General features: G+C 44.0%; 3 protein-coding genes across 3 annotated transcripts; 1 reads left to right on the forward strand and 2 right to left on the reverse strand.

Moving 5' to 3' along the window:
• Nucleotides 1-3202: 3202 nt before the first annotated feature.
• On the reverse strand, nucleotides 3203-5937 carry LOC120699549 (protein SPIRAL1-like 3). Its single transcript, XM_039983553.1, has 3 exons — nucleotides 5786-5937; nucleotides 4372-4613; nucleotides 3203-3590 (listed from the first exon to the last, which is right to left on the reverse strand). Exons 2-3 carry the CDS (start codon nucleotides 4588-4590, stop codon nucleotides 3504-3506), a joined length of 306 nt encoding a protein of 101 aa, XP_039839487.1. The 5' UTR covers nucleotides 4591-4613; nucleotides 5786-5937; the 3' UTR covers nucleotides 3203-3503.
• Nucleotides 5938-8892: 2955 nt separating this feature from the next.
• On the reverse strand, nucleotides 8893-12720 carry LOC120699554. The gene is made up of 3 exons (XM_039983561.1): nucleotides 12374-12720; nucleotides 9340-9496; nucleotides 8893-9265 (listed from the first exon to the last, which is right to left on the reverse strand). Exons 1-3 carry the CDS (start codon nucleotides 12623-12625, stop codon nucleotides 9111-9113), a joined length of 564 nt encoding a protein of 187 aa, XP_039839495.1. The 5' UTR covers nucleotides 12626-12720; the 3' UTR covers nucleotides 8893-9110.
• A 198-nt stretch (nucleotides 12721-12918) lies between these two features.
• LOC120699552 (glycine-rich RNA-binding protein 2, mitochondrial-like) lies at nucleotides 12919-16260 on the forward strand. Its single transcript, XM_039983560.1, has 5 exons — nucleotides 12919-13081; nucleotides 14231-14348; nucleotides 14445-14513; nucleotides 14611-14717; nucleotides 15481-16260. The coding sequence occupies exons 2-5, from the start codon at nucleotides 14240-14242 to the stop codon at nucleotides 15928-15930; spliced, it is 735 nt and encodes a 244-aa protein (XP_039839494.1). The 5' UTR covers nucleotides 12919-13081; nucleotides 14231-14239; the 3' UTR covers nucleotides 15931-16260.
• Nucleotides 16261-16958: the final 698 nt, after the last annotated feature.

Here is a 16958-nt window from a genome sequence, read left to right on the forward strand (position 1 = left end):
ATTACTCTTCTCAATTACCAATATTTACCCCCATGACTCCCTAGCATTAGTACCGCCGGGACTATATCGCACGCGCAATAAACTGGAGTTCCATCACTTAAAGGCCAATAAAAATCAGCCCATATGCTTTCGTCCAACTGGGCCTTGACGTTTATCATTAGCCTGCTAAAATATTCTATTCTTGGGTTCTGGACCTTAACACGTGTCATCGGTTTACCAAAATAAGCACATGTACTCCCTCCGTATCCTAATTAGATGACGTCTAGGACATGAGTTATCATACCAAGGAGTGATTTATTAGGGGTAATTTTTCCATATTTGCCCTTATTAAATACGGTGTCGGGTGCACCCTGAGCACAAAACACACGCTGCTCGATTGGTCACGGAAGCTGATCCCGAGGCGCGGGGTCTGATGGCCCCGATTTATTTTGTTTATCATCGTGTTTTTGCATGGGCGTGCATGCGCGTTGTTTTTTCGGCCGGGGACGCCGGACGCGTGCAGGCGCGTTGCAAATCACATGGAAGACAACTCCAGACATGCTAGCTCAGAACTCAACCAACCGGATGACAACGGCAATATACGCTTGGACCTCCGACTTCGGCCCGATGTCCTCCGCGGCAAGCGCCTCCGACTCCAGCCCGACGCCGTCCGCGGCGACCAGCACCCGAGCGCCGCAGGTCTCCATAGTGACGAAACGAAGTAGTAGTACTCCGCATGAGGGAGATGAAGTAGTCCGCGTGCGCGTGATGTCTTTAGTCGAGGAGTCTGCGATTAATGACGAGGAGACGCGAACGCGCAGCCATGCGAACTGGCGGCGCGCGTGCCTGGCTAGGGGCAATCCCGTCCAAAGTTTAACTCGGCCTCCACAACGTCATTTTTTGACGCAACTAGCCTGGCCTCCAGGACCTCGTCTAATTAGGATACGGAGGGAGTACGTGATAGTGATGCTGACGCACTAACCCATGTGCGCTGCAGCGGAAGTAGATTTCTATGCATTGTTAACCTTTTTTTACTTTGTTTATAGTTTTTACTTTGTTTTCTTCTTTGGCTTCGCATGAACGCTAATCATTCCTATAGTATTTTTTGTTATCCTTTTTCTTTCTTCTTCTCTTTTCCTCTTCTTTTCTATTTCTTTCCTCTACAATTTCGTTCCTTTTCTTCCATCTACTTCTCTATCACGATATGTGTATTTATTTATTTCTATTTCTTTCTTTTTATTTGTTTCTTTGTCTAAACCTTATACAGGTATTCATGATCGAATTGTAATTAGACTTTCATTTCTAATAATTTATACATACATATTTTTCATATGCTAATTTATTTAGCTCATGTATATATACTAATAAAAATATATTTTTTGTTGTACATGTATTTATCTTTATGTAAAATTATTTATCGGTGTAACTGATTTGTTCCTAACATCAAATTATTTGTTCGCCTTGTAGATTTAATTGTTCTATAATGTTGACTCATTTGTTCGTGATATTCATTTTTCATTATTTATCATATACAATCAAATGTTCGTGATGTGTTATATTTTGTTCGCAGTGCACTATTATTTGTTTGTTATATTTAGTTTTTTTGTTCATATAAATAATTATTTGTTCGTGTTGCTAAATTATTTGTTCTTAGGATCCAAAATTAATTGTTTAGTATTAAAAAATATCGTGCAAACATAGGCAAGTATGGTTTTGTTTTGAAGATCTTGTCATAAGAAAGATAATGGTACAATCCAAAATTAATCTGGATGTTCGGCTTAATAGTTATAACTTTTTTAAATTTCGGATTTGCATGCATATGGATGACATTACCATTGTTGTCCACTTCTACATGCATGCATAGATTTAGCTGGTAACATAAGTCCAAACCGTCTGAAAATAGTCCGTGCATACTTTATTATTGGCTGGGCCCATCTAAAATAATTGTTTTCAAGTGATGGTTGGGTGTTCCGTTGACTGGAGCGATGATTAACCGAACCCCATTCTTTTTCATTGAATTATTTAATAAATTCCAGCAGGCGGCGGGCCCTCGGGCCGGCAGTGCCAGACACACGATTGCTAAAATGTAGAAAATCGTCTGCTGTGAAATATATTCAAAATTTCCGCATGCAAAGTTGCAAACTATCAAAATATTGGCCTTGTTTGGAGAAATAGCCAAGAGTTCTTTTGAGGGCTAAAGTTTAGCTCAAGAAAATAGCCCTTCAATGAAATAGCCCTTGAGGTGTTTGGATCCAAGGGTTATTTGGCTCATAAAACACTTTTTCAATCATTGGGATGCTACTTTTCCGAGAGAGTGAGAGAATCAATAGGCCCCACACAAAATATCCCCAAATAGCACTCCTTGAGGGGGATATTTTTTGGATAGGTTATTTGCAAATAGCCCAAAAATAGCCCTCCTGTTTGGCTCCCTTTAGGCTATTTGACGTTATTTGGGGTGGGCTAAAAAATAACCCATGGATCCAAACAGGGCCATTGACCTTTAAAACATATGCATATCTGGATGTATTGTTAAGTCTATTCCCCACGATATAGGAAAATGAGAAGAAAACTAGCTTCATGCTAATTAGAGGGGCAATCCGGTCTTTTCACAGCCCACTTCACGGCGTATGTGCACCAAACTCACGGAAGTGCCATAGAATATATGAAGTAAAACAACATCAGGGGTAAAAAGGGAATTATCTTCTAATGTTAAATAAGAAATTCTCTCTATAACTTTTCCTAGGCATCCACTAAAGCAAAGCTTGCTCACGAGTGGAAATAGACGTAAACATGCCTATCTAGACCTCAGTTATTAAGGTTTACCTGGTGTTTGTGCAGTGTCTACCTACAACGAGTTCTGCAAATTAAAGCAGAAGTCCTAGCAAGCTAGTCTTCTAAGAAAGTAAAAGCACATAGGTTACAAGAAAATTAAAAAAAAACATAAATCAATGAATGGTGATGCATACTAGCATGAAAGTTCAACAAATCTGTCAAATCACTGAGTGGTGAATTACTTGATAATCATAGTACGATATCATATCATGCGATTATTTCGTTAGACTTTGGTCAAGAAAACATTGCACATCCATCTACTGCAGCTTAACATCTACGCAGTAACTTATCTATCGCCTCACAATACAGAAAGGAGAGAAGTTTCTGAAGCTGGACAGAACTCTGGACAATTTTAGTACACCAGTGAGCATTAAACAGCACACATTTTCGATACTCATGGGAACAGTAGATGGATTAAACACAACTTGGAACAGTTTTATACATCAAAACATTGCTCACAATAATGTCAACATAGTCGTAACACCCAATTCCATCAACAAGGGTAGAGGTCAGCTCTTAGTACCAGTAGCTGCTGATCGACAGACAACACACACACAAACATATGCAACACATACAAGCAATCCCAGCAACATACATACCATGAGCAGTTTTATCGTTACTCATGGGAACACAAGGTTTTGTTAAGCAGAACCTTTCTTCCAAGCTTAAGGCTGAACTAATAGGAGGTGGCATCACTTGCCATCCTTGCCACCACTGAAAAGATAGTCGAGTGAAGAGCCACCACCTGGAGCAGCTTGCACCTTGGTTGACGGACGGTCCTGCAGCATGGCACGGCAGCTACTAAGCATAAAATGCACAAATATTTCATGATACGTACAGATTTTGTAGATGACATTGTGCATTTCAGCCACAAACAAGTACATTAACAAACAACCTGTTTGGAATAAATGATCGTGAACATTTGGTTTCATATATAAGGCATTTTAACAAAGTATTCACTACCACAGTAGAAGTGTTCATGCTATTTACTCAGCAGATATATTCATGCAAATTGCATCAGCACAAGATATTTTCATTTAAATGTGCAGAAACTTGAATGTTTTGGGTTACCACAAAGCATTAGATAAACCCAAAAGTCAAACTCTTGTTAAAAGTTCAAACCACATAACAACAGGCAACAGAGATTATTCTAATTGATTATGGCATGCTAGGATTTAACAGCTATGATTGTGATAAAATGTTACAAATATTTATGGCTATAGTATTAAAAAACGAGGGTCTGGCCTCTTATACCAGAGTGAAAAATGGCTAAACACTAAAGTACAAAAAGGGTGAGGTCAGTAGAGAGAGCTTGTTAGAGGAGTCAAGGGCCCAATGTAACCATGTTTCATATAAATGTAACTGAACACAGCACTGTAATCACATTCTCAAGGGTACTTGGCTGCAAACCCTAAACCTAAACGAGTACTTCTAGATCATAGGCTAAGAGCAAATTATGTACGGCGGCGAATAGTAAATTTTTCTTCCCCACCTGCACAACACTCAATTGCTAGACCAAAATTGCATAATCAAAATGTTCATAAGTCATTGATTACTGACCGTAAGGAAATTTCCGCAGTTCTGTCCTTCAGCTCTCATGTAATTGTTTGCTTTACTACTTTGAATACCAGCTGGGATATCTTTTAGTTTCTCAGCAGTGGAAGGAGGCGCAGGCTTTTGAACAGGTGTTGGCTTCTCAGCAGATTTTGGAGCTTCATCACCACCAAAGAGGTAGCCTAAGGAACTCTGACCACCCCCACTGCTAACACCACGACCCATCTTACAGAAGTTTGTCAGTTACTCTGCAAAATTAGTTTGAGGTAAAAGAACACTGTTATCCCCAGAGGACCCAAAAAGCGCATGCAGCATGATTTAGCATTCATGGTTAAAACAACAAAAGGAGTTCCATTGGTGTTAGTTTTGTTCGACCCTACAAGCACTTCATCATCAATAAAGTGAAGGACTTCAAGATGTTGGCAACTAATGACTCAATTTCCTAAGCAAAGGGATAGGTCCACATAATTCGCTGCATAGCAAGCTAGCTAATACTGTACTTAGGTAACAGGAGTAGTCAAACACCAGTAGTAATAGAGGAACACTTCTGACCGTGGGATGAACTGCCAGTTTTTACCCAACCTAAGACACTATAATTCATATGATTGTGACACAATCTAAAAGGGAAATCGATACTTGTCTGCAGCTTGCTACTTCTGCTTCCTTCCTTTTTAAGCAATGGCATCGAACCGCTTACAAGAAACAGCGCCAAGCTAGTGCCACAAGATTTGCTCAATTATTGGTCCAGAGAAAAGTGCAAGCCAACTAAAGAAACTTGGTCCAGTACAGCACACTGATGTATCCACCTCAACTCCCCCCTGGATGGGCAAGCCATCGGCAGTGCCGGCAGGATACGACACATGATGGCGCTACAAAATTCCCCATCTATAGCGACCCGCGCGAGGCCAATTGCGTAAAGCTACTCTCCGAAGTTCAAAAAATAAATTCCACGGTGCGTGGCTCGTCACCATCACCACCGACAAACAGAACCCTTGACATTCCTCATAAACAAACCGTAACACCTAAGGAACGGATTCGCTTCGCGGAATCCCCGCGCCTAAGCTCCGGTGCACACTTGACGGCACTGAACTGTGGAGCCGCAGCGGGCCGAGCAACGGATCGGAGAACACCACCACGGCAGATTGCAGAATCAGCAAGCTCGAGCGAGAACCGGACCGCACAGCGAGCGATTATCCACACCATGGCCTGGATCAGCGCACGCCAGACCCCCCCCCCCCATTGCCCGACCCAGGACAGGAACTCGAAAACCCGCGGCCCAGCGCGCCGGAAACGCGGCATCAGGCCGCCACAAGAGTTTCGCGGGGAAATCCCCGCCGAATCTCGGGGAATGGCGGCCGCGGGGGAGCCGCGGTCGGCGCGGGAGCTCGTGGAGCAGCTAGATTCGGGGGAGATCACTCACCTCGGTGGCCGGATCCGGGCGGGGGGGAGGCGGTGGCGGGGGATCCAGCAGCCGCCGCTGCTCGCTGCCCAGAGCCGCAGGTGAGGAAGGCACGGAATTGAGGGGGAAGCCTCGCCGCGCCTTATTTTAGTGGGGGGAGCTTTTTCGATACAGTCCCTCGAGTTAGCACTAATCGGATTCCGGTGCAGAAAAGTTGATGTGGACAAGGTAACCGGGGGTGTAATGGTGATTGATGATTTACGCCTGCTTTTGTTTATTTTCAGCTCAAAAAACTTATTTTCTCGCCGAATTTTATGTTTAAAATGAGGCTAGCCATTTGAACCGTGATGGTTGGCAGTGATTTTGTGGATGGCACTGATGTGACTTTTTGACTTGTTTGTACATATTCCACGTGTTTTTAATGTCTGGATTTGGATGCAGATGGTTACACTTGTGAATGTTTTGTAAGTAAGGGCTAAAAACTAATTACATTTGTAAGTCCGATCTCTGTTGGCCACACACCAAGTCAAGTTTATTGTGGAAATTTGCAATATAATTTGATGGCTACAGGCCCCATTTGTCAGGTGCATTACGGTCATGGTTTCCAATCAGAGGTGGGTACGATGTAGGGCAATGGGTGGGTCAATGTAGGAGTGGTTGTGGTGGATTTGATTGACCGGTAGAGCTACCATAAGGATATTTTTATGGATTGCAATTGAACCATATTTTGATTTGTAAGTAACTCCTCCGTTCCAAATTATTACTTATTTCAACTTTTTTAGATGTTTAGTTTAAATTATACATCTAGATATATGTTATGTCTAGGTGCAAAGTATATAAAATCCATGTATTTGGAAAAAACCAAAGCGACTGATAATTGGATACAGATGGAGTATAGAGCCTACTAATTATAGGCCACCCGAAACATATCATTTCTATTTTAGCTGCCACTCACCGAACACTATCTCTAATAATTGTCATTTGTTTGCTTGCCATAGTCTATAATTTAAATGAACTTAACCATTGAAATAAGGAAATAGTCGAGATTACTCCGCTGAAGTATCATCAAAGTTTGGATAAATCTCTAAACTATTTCTTGGTTCAATTTACCCCCTAAACTATGTCATTCGGTCTAATTTACCCCTTAATAAAGTTTATATTTTTTTTATCCAGCACAAGCACTAGTGAAATCTTAAGTTAAATTTTTGCAAGGTGATAATGGACATCATAATGTATTTTAGAAAAATTTTACATGAATTTTCATCATTTTTTGTAGGATCAAACATTTAATAATAAATTAACGCTTATGAGACAAAATTATAGGACAAATAATGATGAATTTTTTTAATAACTACAACCATGCAAAATCTTAGGTTGATATTCCACCTTTTGTGGAGAAAAAAGATAAATTATATTACGGACTAAATTGAACCAAATGGCTAGTTTATGGGTAAATTGAACCAAGAAATAGCTAAGGGGTTATGCGAACTTTGGCCATACTTCACAGGAGTAATTTGAACATTTTCCTTGAAACAACAGCTGCAATGATTTCTTGGTTTGTACCAATCAATCTAATAGAACTCCACAGATGATTATTTCTATGCTTGGATGTATATTGCCACAATGTGTAATGTTTGGACTTTGGAGTGGAAAAAAAATGCAGCTTTAACCTTTTTTTGTCCAAATTCTCACCTAGTAGATCCATAAACTCTAAAATCGAGAAAACATTTTAAAGACCATGGATGCAGTTTTACTCTATTTTTTACATGTGAGGACTTGAAAAAAAAACTAACACGTTTTTTCCTCTATTCAGGCTCTTAAGGCCACACATAAGACCACGTTCATTGTACTAGCTTCTTTGCTATAGATTTGATGGCTAGAGGCCCTACCGTTGGGTGCATTCGGGTTGCGGTTTTGCATCAGTGGGTATGATGAAAGGTGTTTGGTTGCAGCTAGATTCGATGGATTAGGAGAGCTTGATGCTCGTGGGGCCATGAGCGCAAGAAGCTGGTTATTTAATCCAACAAATTAAATTTAGTGTCTATTCTTTTCAGGGAAAAAAAGAGAGTAGAGTATATACATACTGATTTTTTTAAGATAAAGGCGCAAAGGACAAACCGGCCTCTATATTCACAAGCTAGATATATATTACCCCGTTCGGCTGGTGGGGTGGGGGCTGCTCGCAGCAGCAGCCAGCAGCAGCGACCAGCGCGCAGCAGCCTAGCAGCCGCACCTCCCCCTCCTAGCAGTCGAACGGCAGCAGCAGCCCGCAACAGCCGGAAGCAGCCCCCACCCCACCAGCCGAACGGGGGTATTAGATACTGCTTGCTATGGATATTTTTTTCCTTTTTAAATTTGTTTAACTTAGCTCCTGCGTGGCCCTCTCCCTCTTCTCCGACGATATGAAGTCATCAAATTATGTATTGAATTTACTGCTCCCTTTTTCTTTCTGTTTTGGAATTTGAATGGCTCAATAAACTTGATCATACCGAAGGCACATTCGATGCGCTTGGCATAGTATTCGAATGCATGGGGGCTCCATCAGCTCCATGTTAAAAGTCAATGAGCACATTTCAAGAAAAAGGAATAAAAAAAGGGGGCAAAAGGGGATCCTACAAAAAAAAAGGATCAATGTTCCCAGTAGACTGTGAAACACAAGTTCTCACATAAGGCCTCCTCCAACAGGTGACGATATCGTTAGCCCAAGCTGAGGTGGAGGAGGAAAAGCCTGCAAATCTTCCTGCGCTAGCTCTTGTTCTCCCGCTAGCGTGTGACACGCTTATCGAAGTCACAGGAGAGCGCGTTTAGCGGAGCAGCTGGAGTAAAATAGCACCGGATAGAGTTATTGTTTTCTTTATTGTTTCTGGACTCCATGTAGGCTGTCGATTTCGACAGTATTGTTGGAGGCGGCCTAAACAAGTAATCAGGTAGTTCAAAACATCATAATGATTATGATGCCAGATCCTGCAAACATCTGTAATCTACATTTGATTCCAATAATGTAACCCAACTAATGAAGGGGGCAACAACACTTTCTGAAGAAAAAGGTAGCAGCACAACACAGCTCCCGTCTCTTTCCTCTTCCTCGTACTGATAATGACAGATGAACCATTATGCACAGGTCAAAAGGTGGAGGTGAACATATCATTAGTATTGCTATAAACAGGGGGCTTAAATGTGTTGGTGCATATGTTCATCTGATAGCTCTCTGAATTTCAATCTTGTCGATACAATTTACAGCCATCTGAGATTCTGAGTGATAGAAGGGCTCACACCCAGAAAAAGAAATATAATCAAAAACACATGTCGAGATACTTGATATTAGCCTGTTCCCAGTGTATGGTATTTATTCGCTGGATCCATCGTCATCTCTGCTGCTAAGAGTATCATCTTTGCTACTAAGGGTTCGTATTATCGCTTCTAACACCTTGATATCACTATCTTTCTTTGCAATCTCCTCTTGCTTCAGCCGCAGCTCCTCCATGTGTAGCTCAAAGACTCCTGCAAGATGTAACCGTGATCAAAGACAGCATTCAGTTCTCGAAAATGCTCAGTAGAAACAGGACAGTACATACTTGCAGTGTTCTCCAGCTCCTTTGTGACCTCCTGTGCCCGTAACTCTGCGGCTCGTTGGGCAGCTTCAGCCTGGCGTTTCTCTGTACGAGCTCGAGATGCAGCAGAAATGGCAGCATCGAGTTCGCGTTCCAGAGACTGAACCCTCTGGTCAAGAACCTAATCCGCAGAAACAAGTATAAACTGAGGTAACTTATGTGGGATACTGGTCAACTTGAAGCCAGAAAACCAACAAACATGACCTATTTCCCCATCTAGGATAAAAATGGATTCAGGTGCAGCAGAGTCATTGGTAAATGAAATTCACATTTATGTAGTTCCTCCTTTTGGAAGCCATACAGCGGGGGAAGCCCCCTCATTTATGTAGTTCCTCTGGATACAAATACTTTTCGGGAAATTTTGCCAAAGGACATCAAAGAAATGTGGTATTAGCTCATGGACATCGTTCAATTCTAGTTTTGCTGATGGACACTACTGTTTTGTGCCTATTTGCTGGTGGACATTGAAGAAAATAAAGTATTCATTTTCTGTTTTAGAAGAGATACAATGGGTGGAAAAGTCAAATTTGCCCTTGTTAAAGTGGGGTCCCAAGTTAGTTTTTCCTTCACATCCGTGTTCTCCTCAACTGTTGTTTTGCCTCTACGGGCCTGCTACATACAGCGGCGGCGGCGGCCCTGCAACTGCATGGCTGGCCTGCAAAGACATCGAGCTGCGAGGACGCGGTGCCAATTCCAGGAGAGGCCGGGGCGAGGCAGAGACGGAACCAGTCCCCGGTGCCGCCGTCCGCCGCTCCTGCGGGCTGCGGCCTCCCGGTGGCTGCCGGTGAGCTAGAGCGGCCAGCTCGTACAGCTCGTGGTGGTACAGTGCCGGTGCTGATTGATGTGCTCGCCTCACGAACGTCTAGGCTCCATAGCGCTTCTCGCCGCCGCACTGCCCCACCGGGTGCTGACAAGCATGGCGTCGGCATCAAGCTTGACCATCGTCTTGCGCTTGGCATCCCGCCGCCACGACGCGAGCAGGCGTACGCCTGGTGACCCGGAAGCCACGGCCGGGATGCTGGAGCTCCGCCATGATGCGCAGTTCAAGGAGCCACCCGCCCCTGATGCTGGAGTCCCGTTTGGCGTGGTTCTCGAGGACAAGGAGTGGGGACACCCTGAGGCCTGTCCGCTGACCGCCGTAGCGCAGCTAGCGGAGGCGAGGCCTTTGTCCAGAGCCGCACAGCTTCAATGGATTGGATCTTGAGCTTTTATGAAAAGACCCTCTAGGAATATTGTAATTATTTGGGAAAATTTTGTCTTCTTAGTATCTTGCATAAAACCCACTAAAAGTACACCATATATCACAAAGCAGTCCCATTCTAGAAATCATACAAATATAACCCTCTTAGTCACCGATCTTCACCTTTGAACAAGAAAATGACTTTGTGGACCCACCTAAACCAAGGGCAAAGGGGACTTTTCACATTCTTTCTCTCTCCTCTAAAGCACGAAATTAATATTTTATTACCTCCAATGTCCACCAGCAAATAGACTTAAAAGAATAGTGTCTATTGGCAAAGGTGCATTTAAGTAGTGTCCTTCAGCAAAGACCAATATTAAAGAGTGTCCAGGAGCAAATTTGCACATACTTTTCAAATCTCAAAGTATATGCAAAGTAGGGAAATCACATGCTTTTGTTTTGTACCAAATATACCATTTCATAATAACTAGCTAAAATTAGTATACCACATTACTGCATACACCAGATTTATAACTATACATGCACTAAACGACACGAACTTTAATAGCTATTAATAAAAAGGCCTTATTAATTACTATTTCTGTGGAGATCCCAAAATGTAAAAATGTCCTGCACTCCAAGGGAACTAACTTCAATTTAACCTCATGAAAAGGACGATTTTACAACAAAGCGACTAAATACCGATGTCCTAAGCTTATTCTTCAACAGAGTCCGATTAAGTTGCTAGGGCTTGTTTGGTTGAAGGCCTGAGCCAGGCAGCTGCTCCCAGGCAGCAATCTGAACCCCAGGCTGATGAAATCGACGGCCTGGAGGTGCTGCCTGGCGCAGGCAGCAAATGGCAGGCTCAAACCAAACAGGCCCTATAAGCTGGACTTCATTGCTATAAGCTTGAGTTAAGGACTCCAAGCTATCTGTGATAGAACACAAAAAAGACAAAGGTAAAAGACCTACAATCTCACAACAGTGTTCAACAAAATAGCATAACATGGACTTCTGCTTCTGGAGATTATGTAATGTCCATATTATCAAATTGACGGTATATGTGAAACTCACAGGAGCAAAAGGTGAGAACTAGTGTCAATAGTATCAACAGATGCACACATTATACATCCACAAAGGATGAATACGGCATGTCTTATTCAGACACTGGTGCCCTAATTTTATTTGCTGAGTCAGACACCCAGTATACCCGTGTAAAATTCCAACTGATATTTGGCATGTCCCCAAACAATCTGCCAAATCAGTCACCTACACCCGCACCCGTGTCAATATAATGCTGGCTATCCAAAAGATGGACACATAAATCCACCTTTCCTGTTCATTGTCATAGTTCATCAAGTCACTATATCCAAAATTTAGGCTGGAAATGCTCATTTCGACAAAAGACATCCATGTATCTTCACATTTATGGTACCGAACCATCATATCAGTGTAGGCATATTACACTAAAACAACAAGCTTGCCTATGGAGTGCAAAATCTTAGTGTCAAGTCCAGCACAATTCTACAGCAATGACGGAAGATGAGAAGTCCCATTGGCAAAAATGGGCACAGAGTACAAGTGTTTAACATTCAGTATTACCAATCAATTTTTGCATTCCTTGAAAACAACTAAATTCGATTTGATTGGACTCGGTACCAAACTTTCCTGCTAGCGCTCCAGACCCATGCCAAAAGGACAGAATGATTCAAACACTCGAAATCACACCCAGCTCAAGGATTGCCTTCGGGTTCTGCATTTCAAACGAACGAGGGACAGACAGTACGGCCGGCGGGGACTGGGGAGCATGCCATATACCTTGATGGTGCGTGCCTGGTCGGCGGCGAGCGAGGCCTTGGAGAAGATGTCCTCGTCGACGAAGACGGCCTTCCGCGCGAGCAGCTTCTGCAGCGCGTCCACGTTGGCGCCCAGCTCCCCGAGGTTCCCGATCGCCGCGCCCCACCGCTCCCCCGCCGCCGGAGCGCCGGACGACGACGAGGGAGGCGACGCGCCCGAGGCCGCGGCTCCGGGGGCCGGGGTGGCCGCCGACTTCTCCCTCTGCGCCGCCATGATCCCCGCCGCCGATCTCGGCGGAGCCCGCTGGCCTCTGCCTACCTGACTCCCCTCCGGCTTCGGCTGAGCTCCCTTCCCTCCCCGTTTTGCATTTCGCCCCCTGCAACTTGCCCGTATTTGCGGACAAGGGACGGAACCCCGGGTGCCGACACCCCGCCCAGCCACTGACGCCCGGGCCCACCCCGCGCGCGGGCCCCACGTGTCATCGCCGCTACACGCAGTCGGCTCCCGTCACCGCCTCTCCCCACGGAAATATCCGTCGCCCACCCGCGGGCGTGGAAAAGTCAACGAGATCGGACGGCCGGATCCGCCTCCCCCCCGCGCCGATCCGACGGCGGAGGACGCCCCCGCGAGCCCTATATCTCCCTCTCCCCTCCCCCCGCACTTGCCCTTGCCTCCACTCGGCTGTCGCCGCCGCCTAAACCCTTCCCCGTCTCGCGCCCTCCTCCTCAGGTGAGCCCCTAAACCCTAGCGGCTTCGAATCCGCGATTCTGTGGCTTGTTTGCGGCCGGGTCGGCGTGATCCGTCGCGTGGAGTGGCGCGCGCGGTGGTGATCCGCGTGTTATTTTTCTCTTGAGGAGGATTTTTTTGGGGGTGGATGCGTCGTTGTTGGGGTCGTGATTGGCGAGTAGGGTGGATGGACCGGGACGTGCTGCCGTTAATTGATGTTTCCGTGGGCTTGCGCGGCGAGGGGTTTAGGGTTTACGTGGATTGATGGCTGAGTGGTGGGAGCCGATCTCTGGTTGGTGCCCTCGCTTTGCGGTGTCCTCGCCCTTTTGCTTTGGGTGGGTGATTAAAACTTGCCGCTTGGTTGCTTACTCGTTTGCGTTTCCTGTGCCTATGAGTGGCATGAGGCTGTCGTCTCGCGTAACCTTGCGCCCGTGGTCATCTGCTCCACAGATAGCATATGGTCTTGCCAGTGCCAATGGATGCTCCATTTGTGCTGCCGCGGTTGATGGATGCTCCTCTAACGTTTATGCGTAGTTTGTATTCTTTCTATCACAATGTTTGGACATAAGTAATGCCATAGATTTGGTCACTCTGAGTCAGGCTCTATGTAAGGCCAAAATTTACCTGTTTCTAATGCTGTTTTTTTAAGGATTTACTCAGAAGATCAATGTTCTATAGAATCGAATAAAAAAATCCCAAGATCTGTACCAAGTTAGTTTGCTCCACATTCGAAAATCAAGATGTTTGTGGAATCTTTTGACTTTTGTCGTAGTTCTTCATAGTCTTGGTGGCTATTTATCTCCTATGACCTCAGAGGAGGATTCATGGATTTTTGGTGGTTCTTGCTCATTTAGTTGGCGAAATTGCTTTTCTATGGTACTGATAAAGCCTAGCTTCTCCATGAGTGTAGAATCTTACTTCCCCACCATGATTCGCTGTTCTCTCAAATGTGAATGTTTGTACATTTTTTAGATTTTAAACAAAACACATGCTTTCAACAAATTTTAAGCTACCCATTCAAATAATTGTTGTTTGCAACATCTATTTTCTGGTGTACACATATAATACAAATGTACCTCAAAAGTTTCTCCTTTATTATTCTCTATATGTATTATATGTCTGTTGCTAACACTAAATCTTCTCCTGTTGCAGTTTGGAACGATGGCATTGGCTAATAAGCTTGGTGGCCTGCTCAAGAAAGCCACTAGCTCAAATCCTTCTATCTATCAAGCAATCAGATGCATGTCATCATCTAAGCTCTTTGTTGGAGGTTCTGGCCTGTGAATAATTTATATGCTCATCTGCTTACCTCTCAATCTTTCTCTGTTGCTCCATATTTTTCTTATGCCTGTAAAATGTTGTTCAGGGCTTTCTTATGGCACTGATGATCACAGTCTCAGAGATGCCTTCGCGAATTATGGCCAGGTTATTGAAGGTACCATACCCTTTGCACTCTTTGTGGCTCTCTTTTTTTTTGCTGCACCTGTCTTTGCTCTACTTTTTGCTGACCATACATGCTTCAATCTGTCCAGCTAGGGTTATCATGGACCGTGAGTCTGGAAGATCCAGAGGTTTCGGCTTTGTAACTTACACATCATCCGAGGAGGCTTCAGCTGCCATCACTGCCATGGATGGAAAGGTTAGTTCATACTTGGGATGGTTATTATCATCTGCCTTTTGGCTGGCATTGTAATAATATTTCATTATGTTTCAGTAAGGATGATTTGTCTATAATCAACTAATTTTTATTAATTTGCACCATAATACCTTAGTTTAGGCTAACCTCTGCTCAGGTTCTCCTAATCCTAGCTCTCTTCCCAATATCATTTTTATTTTTTGTGCATTATATACACTAGAACATTATGATAGGTTTAGAATGTTGATAGATTGTAATCTTTTATTGAAATTTATGTTGATAGCATGTTCTTTTTGTCATTTACGTTCATAGTCTGGTTATATCAGTATCAAGGAGCAGTTAGTTAATGTGTGCTGCTATTATATATAAATTCCAGGAAGCTGTGCTGCTATTGCATGTTCTTTTGGGCAGCAGTAATTTGTTACTCGTTCAATGTTAGTAAAACTGATATTCAGTCATAAATGGAATTGTTTCATTAAGATGGACGATTGTGTACTTGTTTTTTCTTCCACTTTTTTGCATTGACCATTCAACTTCCATTGATGCGATATATTAAATTGTTAATGTATGTTTGAAATGGATCATATTATTTGCTCTGCGATTTATTGTTTGATCTTTCGGGTGGTCATTTGAATTCAGTTCACCATACAAAAATTGATGTGATTTTTATCTTTTTTTAAAGTGTTTTTCCTATGTGATTAACCCTCACCTTTACTCAAAAAAAAAAATATATCCTACATCTGACTTCCTTTCTTGCCGATTCCAGGATCTCCATGGAAGGAACATACGGGTTAACCATGCTACTGAGAGGACAGGTGGCTTCCGGGCCAGTGGCGGCGGTGGTTTTGGTGGTGGGGGCTATGGCGGCGGCGGCGGTTTTGGTGGTGGGGGCTATGGCGGTGGTGGCGGCGGTTACGGTGGCAGCGGAGGGTACGGTGGGGGCAACTATGGCAACAGGGGTGGCGGTGGCGGCTATGGTGGTGGTGGAGTTGCAGGTGGAGCTGGGGGCAATTTTGCTGCTGGAGGCGGCGACAGCTTTGGCACCAACTTCGGTGGTGACAGTGGGTTTGCTGCTGGTGGATTTGGCGCTGCCAGTGGCACTGGTGGTGATGAGTTCACTGCTGGTGGCAGCTTCAGCAGCAACAAGAATGACGAAATCATGGAGGATATGTTCAAGGATGATGAGTCGGACAACTACGCCGACAAAAGGGCCTAGTTTTTGTCCTCCAAGCTACCCTAGCATACCAGTAAAAATGAGGTGAATGATCATCTGGATGAGATTCCAGGACAATCTGTAGTGCCTGGTGTTTTTCTGTTAGCTTTATAGGTCTCTTCTGACTAAATAATGGAACGAGGCACTTTGTGTTGAACAGACCATCGAAGTGTGCTTTATTTTGACTTGCTCTGTTGCCTGTTTGCGCCTCTGGCAAACGATGGCTGTTTCAAGGTCTTTTGGTAGTGCTCTGAAATTCTGTTTGCTAGAATAGGCAAAAAAAAATTATATTAGAGTTGCAACCAAATACTCAAGGTTGAGCTTGTAGGTGAATGTCAATCATTTGTGAGTTAAGTTGAAATTTTCAACTGCGTCCAGTCTTCTTTCTTCCCTTCATTTGCTGGTCTTTTTATACATTCGCTTAACAAATTTACAAACACAGAAACGGTGCGGACAGAAGCGGTGAGGATTTCGTGTCGGCTATTCATTGCCGAGCTGATGGGCCGGGACTCGTACCTACGAGCTACCACAGGGCAAGTGCCGCATGGTGCTGAGAAAAACATCCACGCACGTCCTAGAAGATATTTTTTTCCTTCCCCTTAAATTTTGACTTTTTTCTTTAACATTTAGACGTGGAAGAACTCATGGACGTTCCGTTTCATCCACGATTGGTAGAGTTCCTCTTCAACATGGATTGGGCGTTTGATACACAGCCATATGCATCACCAATGATCTCGCAGAAATCCATTCTCATGTTACCCGGTAGATATTGCAGTCAGCACCAATTCAGTAATTTCTCCGTCTTGACTAAATTTGCTCTAAAGTATAAATTGTATTAGAGTAACTCTGGCAGACTCTCCATCAAATCCTCTCCCCTAAATTTGAAGGCTAAAGTCAAGAAAAACAAGCCCTCTACTTAAGTCCCCAAACGAGAGGCATGCAAATCTCTCCTTCCACCCCTATGGCCCGAGGGTCTCTAGGGAGCCTCCATCCGTGGCTCCACTCAACAGCCTTTTGCTCGACTTCAGGAC

The sequence above is a fragment of the Panicum virgatum genome, chromosome 3K (genome assembly GCF_016808335.1).
Source record: "Panicum virgatum strain AP13 chromosome 3K, P.virgatum_v5, whole genome shotgun sequence".
NCBI classification, from domain to species: domain Eukaryota; kingdom Viridiplantae; phylum Streptophyta; class Magnoliopsida; order Poales; family Poaceae; genus Panicum; species Panicum virgatum.